The 6,658-nt window shown below is 51.4% G+C and overlaps 1 protein-coding gene across 1 annotated transcript in view; it reads right to left on the bottom strand.

The window, feature by feature from the left end:
- Positions 1-392: 392 nt before the first annotated feature.
- Positions 393-6,658, bottom strand: part of shroom2a (shroom family member 2a) — a gene marked incomplete at its 5' end in the record, with an annotated part of 29,359 nt that continues 23,093 nt past the window's right edge. Inside the window, 6 exons of the mRNA XM_079220701.1 lie at positions 393-1,429; positions 1,738-2,007; positions 2,383-2,554; positions 3,092-3,487; positions 4,240-4,698; positions 6,110-6,195. Of these exons, the coding sequence (XP_079076827.1) occupies positions 1,157-1,429; positions 1,738-2,007; positions 2,383-2,554; positions 3,092-3,487; positions 4,240-4,698; positions 6,110-6,195 (1,656 nt within the window). The 3' untranslated portion in view covers positions 393-1,156. The remainder of the gene's footprint in view (positions 1,430-1,737; positions 2,008-2,382; positions 2,555-3,091; positions 3,488-4,239; positions 4,699-6,109; positions 6,196-6,658) is intronic.

Here is a 6,658-nt window from a genome sequence, read left to right as displayed (position 1 = left end):
TAACTCTGAACTTCCTCCTGAACGAAGGAGGACACAAACAAACATTTACAAACGATATAAATCAATTACCGTGATGCTTCCACAATGCTGCAGTGATGAGGAGAAGTCTAAATCTACAACATTTAACCCTCGACGTTCTGCAGTGGAACTAAACGCTCGATCTGGAGCTCAGATCCTCAAAATCCCCAGAGTCCTCCGGACGCTTTATTGAGAGTCGATCGCACCGACCGTCCACATTCTGCTCGTCTCTGCGACACCAGATGAACTCCAAAGTCTTTTCCGTCCCTCGCTATCAGCGGGGCGTGGACGTTAATGAACGACTGAGGAACGAGCCGATGAAGGAAGTACGACAATAAAAAATCAACAAACGAGACGGCGTGATTTCAGCGGACTCTTTTATTGCATTCTGGTAAAGTGTCGAGCACCAAGCGTGGAACCCGGAACAAAAGGTGCAGAACAAACATCCCCCGATGGGACGGGGTTATTTTAAGTGTTTGAAATTCATGTAGAAGTAACAACTGTGGTAACATTTAAACATCTGCACCGTGAATAAAGGAATAACACGTGAAGTCGTGACAGAAGACAGACACACTTTCTACGTGGCGGCTTCCTCCTCTACGTTCCTCCTTTAGAAATACAAAATAGTCTTTATGTGAATAAAAAGAGCGGGCGGTGTTTCTCAGGCACTTCAGAGAAATGTGGATTTCAGTTGGGCGAAGGTGAAGCGCTGCAGCTCTTCAGGTCGGCTCTCGCTTCCTGCAGAAGAGAAGCGTCTTCAGGGAGGGAAGGACTCCTCAGCCAAGGCCACGACTTTACATGTAGAAAAAAAGGTTTCACAACTGAAATATTCGGCCAGATTCAACGTGTTCCAGAAGGTGAAGTTGTGTTTAAAAGTGTTCGGGAAGCGCGGCTGCTCTCATCAGTAGAAGATAAAATACTGTCCCCTCCTGCGTAGATTCAAAAGGCTACAATAAATTACTAAAAAAATAACAATAATAAAAAGAAACAGCAAAAGAAACAAATGAAAGACATGAGATACAGTGGTTGGTGGAGGCCGGGAAACAGCAGCTTCTCTCGATGCTGGAAAAACTACAAAAATGTCTGTCTGCTCGCCTCCCTCGTCTCGTCTGTCTCCCCCTGCTGGACGCCGGCGGCCTCACAGGGCGAGCCGCTGCTCCATCGGCAGGCTGTCCGTCAGACACTTGAGCTGCTCCTCGCCCAGCTTGATTTTATCCTCCAGCTTCCGCTGCTCGATGATGAGCGCCGACTTCATCTTCACAAAGTGCTCGTAGTCCGTGAGGCCGTCCTCCGGCAGCTGGCTGGCCAGGATGTCGTAGACCAGGCGCTCCCGGCGGTCCAGGTTCTCCTTCAGCTCCTTGGCGTCCTCGTGCTGCCGGATCAGCAGCTTCCTCTTCTCCATCAGCGTCCGCTGAGGAGGAGAAAGAAGCTCGTCAGGAGTTTCCTCCACAAGCGATGTGAGGAGCCTCGCTTAGAAGCTCGATATCTGCTTACTGCTTTATCCTCCTCACCACCAGGGGGCGACCACACAAAGAACTGAGAGGAATGAAGACTGAAGGAGTAACCACTAAACTCCATAATGCAACCTCCACTATAGAGGAGGATTATATTTATGAACTCATATCTCACATTCATAAACTAGTTTATCACCTTTGAACAAGCCCTGCAGAGAAACGACTCCTCTGGTTGTATGCAAGTCTTTCTTAAAGGGACACTCACGCGCTCCTCCAGCGGGACGTCCTCCTCCATGTTCAGGGCGTTCTCGACCCTCGCCAGCCGGCCCGACAGCGACAGCAGGAGGCTGACCACTTTGTCCAGGTCTCCTACGAACATGCGGAACTTGTCGACCTCGTTGGGCTTGCAGACCTGCTGGACCCGGAGCTCCACCTCGTCCCCCAGCGCGTTGTTGTCCAGGACGTCCTCCTGCAGGCTCTGCCGGGCCTCGCGCAGAACCTGCAGCTTCTTGCTGAGGCTGTCGATCAGCTGTTGCTGCGGACGACAAGGACAACATTCATATCCTCTACTACGTCAGGCAGCAGCGCGGCATCATGGGAGTTGTAGTTTTCTTGCATCAGGACTCCGATTAAAAACATTGAATGAAGCAGCTTCACGTTAAAATCCTGTGTTTCTCCTGGAGGAGCCGAGAGACGAGCTAACGATGCTAACGTTAGCTCGTCGCTCTGATAACTGAATATGAATAAAATCCTGATTTAAAACCGGAAAAAAAGTGAATATTAGACGATCCTGATAGGATTAAAATTACATATATAATATATACACATACAGACACTTTAATGGGGAGAAGTTACATAATAAACCGTATTATTAAACCTTATTATTAAACCGTATTTAAGGGTTCTTTACCTTCTTGTTGGCCAGGTCGATGTCCAGCTCGTCCTCCTCCTCTTCCTCCTCCTCCTCTTCCTCCTGCATGTCCTTCATCCTGATGAGGAGCTCGGCTTTGGGAGCAGACGTGCTGTAGTACGTGGAGCTGGTTACCAGGGCGACGGCGGCGGCCATGCTGTCCTCCTTCTCCCTGAAACACCAGGAAGGGGCTTTGAACCAACAACCACAAACACAACACTCAACTTTAATCAAGTCATTGGATTAAATTAGTTTGTCTTTATCTATTAAATCAACTATTCTGTGATGTTTTTTTGCAGTGAAAACGTTTTTAAAGGCGCACTAGACGCGTGTGTGTGTGTGTGTGTGTGCGTGTGTGGGTGTGTGTGTGTGTGTGTCTCACACTAAATGCAACTCAGCTCACGGCTTCCCACAAGTGATTATCAGGTTCTTATCAAACAAAACGCATGAGAGGAAAGGAAATACAGACTTCAAAGGTCAAACAAGGGAAGGAGACTCTTAAAGGGCCAGTACGATGTTTAGACTCAGAGTTCTCCTGCAGCAAACCTAAAAGAACCTTCATCAGTTGAAGTGAACGCTCCATTTAGAACATCTTCACCTCTTTGAGGTCAGACACACCTTTCTGACTGACCTGAAGCCGTTTAAGAGGCTCTAAACGCGTACTGTCCCTTTAAGGCCTAAGCTGGTAAACAGTGAAGTGGCGGCTGACCTTTCCTCGGCGGGCCGGCTGACCTTCCTGCGCTGCTGCGCGCCCTCCAGCAGCGTCTCCTCCTGGGGGAAGAGGCCCTGCATGAGGTCCATGGTGGTCTTCATCTTGCTCTGGTCCAGGATGTCCAGAGACTTGTCTTTTCCCATGATGCACCTGGCCAGCTCCTCCCTCTGCTGCTCCTCAGACGGCCGCGGGGTCTCGTCAGGGTCGGCGTGAGCGCCGGTGGTCATGTAGGCGTCCGGCTGAGGCTCCGCCTCCCGAGCCAACGGGCCGACGGGGGCGTCGCCGGGCTGCAGGTAGGGACACGCCCCCTTCTCTGGGACGGCCTCCGATTGGACGATCCTGATGGGAACCTTCTTCACTGCAGGGTGTTGGTTCTCTATCACGTGCTGCGTCCTGAGAGAGAGAGGGTGGGGGAGAGAGAGGGAGAGAGAGAGAGAGAGGGGTGAGGGAGAGAGAGAGAGGGAGAGAGAGGGGTGAGGGAGAGAGAGAGATGGGTGAGGGAGAGAGAGGGGTGAGGGAGAGAGAGGGAGAGAGAGAGATGGGTGAGGGAGAGAGAGAGAGAAAGACAGATAGAGAGAGATTTAAATAGAATCTCCAGCTGATTTAAACGTTGCTCGATGGCAGATGAGATTTATTTCCTCAGACATCAGACTCCTCCAGATCTCTGGTGAACATTCAGACGCTCAGATGATTTAAATGAGTCCAGAACCAAGAAGAAGAAGAAGAAGAAGAAGAAGAAGAAGAAGAAGAAGAACCAGCGGCTACACAAAGCGGGGAAATCCCTTCAGACGAGGAGACTGAGCCTCAAAGAGTTCTTTGTGCCGTGAAGACAGAGAACCAAACATGAGACATGAGTTATGAAGACAGAGAACCAAACATGAGACATGAGTTATGAAGACAGAGAACCAAACATGAGACATGAGTTATGTTTTAATTATAGAACAACGTCTCTCAGACGTCACGTCTCAACGTTTATGAAACGATTCCTGATTGTATTTCTGGACGGAGGCTGAAAGAATGTAGGATTTACATGTACAGTATATAGTCATGTTGTGTACTGGTAGTACTGCAACTACACGTGTTGTGTAACACTACGAGTACACGAGGAGTATGAATATATGAAGTATAAATATATGAATGTCTACCTGTTGTCCTGCAGAGAGACGGGAGGCTCGTCACTGAGCCTCTGAGGGGAGAACTGTGGGGACGGAGAGCGCCGGGGGTCCAGGTCCAGGGGTCCGAGGGGCGGCGTGGGGGGACCGGCTGCTGAGGGACCGGGTCCTGGGGGACCGGCTGCTGAGGGACCGGGTCCTGGGGGACCGGGTCCTGGGGGACCGGCTGCTGAGGGACCGGGTCCTGGGGGACCGGGTCCTGGGGGATGATGTGCGGCCCCTGGTCCTTGGTCCCCTGGTCCTCCGCTTAACTCAGAGTCTCCCATCGGGTCGGGCTCGGCAAAGTGAGGCCCAGAGAGGGACTCCAGGGAGCCGACCTCGAGGCATGCGGGTGGGGGGGCGCTGGGCCCGTGGGTCTGAGCGGGTCCAGGTCCGGATCCAGGTCCCGGGTCGTCGTGCGTCGTCTCTCTCACTCTGCCGTCGTCGGGGAACCTGAGGAGAACAACGCTGAGCTGTTAATCACAGGGTGACCAGATGACAGCTTCCCTCCCAGAGGCCTCGCTGGTCCCACTGCAGGGCCACTGGGATTATACCAGTGACCAGACACCCGTCTGGAGCCGCTGCCGCCTCCTCCGCCGCCTCCTCCTCCTCCTCCTCCTCCTCCTCTTCCTCCTCCTCTTCCTCTTCTTCCTCCTCCTCCTCCTCCTCCTCTTCCGAGAGGAATATCTCAGTTCCCACAAGCCACAAGGCTCAGAGGGAATAAATAATCCTCCGGTCACTTTTTCCTTCACGTTCACAGATTTTAAGTCTTGTCGAGCAGCAGGAGACGAGCTGGAGGCAGCGAGGAGAAGCAGCTGCAGCGATGTGTTCCAACCTCTAAACCAGCGTGTTATTAGAAGTGAGCCGGACTCGTCAGCAGATAGGAGAGAGAGAGAAAGAGAGAGAGAGAAAGAGAGAGAGAGAGAGAGAGAGAGAGAAAGAGACAGAGAGAAAGAGAGAGAGAGGCTCTGACTTCTCACAACTCAAACCTCTAACTAACGTATCACAGCCAATGAACGAGAGCTGCTGCAGCTAAGCCCCGCCCCCACACTGCGTTCAGCATAACAAACCAGAAACATGATGCCACAGATATTACTGCATTTTACTACCGATATTAGATTTGTGTCTGATGTATATGGACTCACCACGATATCAGAAGTCATTAAAGAAACACTCACTCTCTACTACACTACACTATACTATAATACGATACTACATTTCCCATAATGCAATTCAATCGCAAACTCTCCCCGGATTTCTAACAGCGAAAATGTTATTTATTTAGTTCTGTTGTGCAAGGCCCTGAACGCCTCTTTCTGATGCAGAAGGCCCTGAACGCCTCTTTCTGATGCAGAAGGCCCTGAACGCCTCATTCTGATGCAGAAGGCCCTGAACGCCTCATTCTGATGCAGAAGGCCCTGAACGCCTCATTCTGATGCAGAAGGCCCTGAACGCCTCTTTCTGATGCAGAAGGCCCTGAACGCCTCTTTCTGATGCAGAAGGCCCTGAACGCCTCATTCTGATGCAGAAGGCCCTGAACGCCTCATTCTGATGCAGAAGGCCCTGAACGCCTCATTCTGATGCAGAAGGCCCTGAACGCCTCATTCTGATGCAGAAGGCCCTGAACGCCTCATTCTGATGGACAAAGCCCTGAACGTGGTCAGAAGCTTCGCCCACGCCACCAAACCTCCAGCAAGCGGCACAAAGCGGCGCTCGTGTCACAGCAGCTCCGTCACAAAGACTTCACTGTTGCTCTGCGAGCTCACGGAGCCAAGCGTCCCCGGAGCTTTGCTTCTTGTCCTGAACCCCGGAGACAAACTCCCAGCGCACAGAGACGCCGGAGCCCCGGCCGGTCGTGACTCACCTCGTGGCAGCGACGAGCGGCTCAGCAGGTTTACTCTCCGGCTCGGAATATTCTGTCTCCGGCGTTCTTGCAGGAGCTGGAATCTTCTGTCAAGAAAGAGGAACAAACATATCGTCCGTCATGCAAGAAGAAGAGGCTTCCAGTTATCCAACAAGAGCAAAAGGTCTCCTTTTTACTTGTACAAATCAGCTCATGTTGCGGCTTCCTGGTTTCCCTCCGATAGTGAAGCGCTGATGCCCCTCTTCTTTAAGCCGAGGGTGTGACTTTATGAACAAACACAGATTAATATTTGACTTGGCTCTCTCCCTCCTGCTCCTTTTCCTTCCACCCCGAGTGAGTGTTTGTCTAAAAGACGCCTTGAGGGCTTCAAACTGCTGCAGCGTCTCATGAGGGACTCAAACCAAGTCAAACGAGGCGTCTCGGTTTGTTTACGCCAATAAAAGAGTTTGTTCCTTCTGAGAGCCGCTCAAAACAATCTAGATTGATAAATAAATACGGTCAAAGCATCCAGGGCCAAGACATCCTGGCTTTTGTCTCCAGCTGTGCGTC

The sequence above is a fragment of the Taurulus bubalis genome, assembly GCF_910589615.1.
Source record: "Taurulus bubalis genome assembly, chromosome: 7".
In the NCBI taxonomy this organism is placed as follows: Eukaryota; Metazoa; Chordata; class Actinopteri; order Perciformes; family Cottidae; genus Taurulus; species Taurulus bubalis.
Note: the sequence above shows the minus strand (reverse complement) of the source record. Positions and strands in the feature narration are given on the sequence as shown.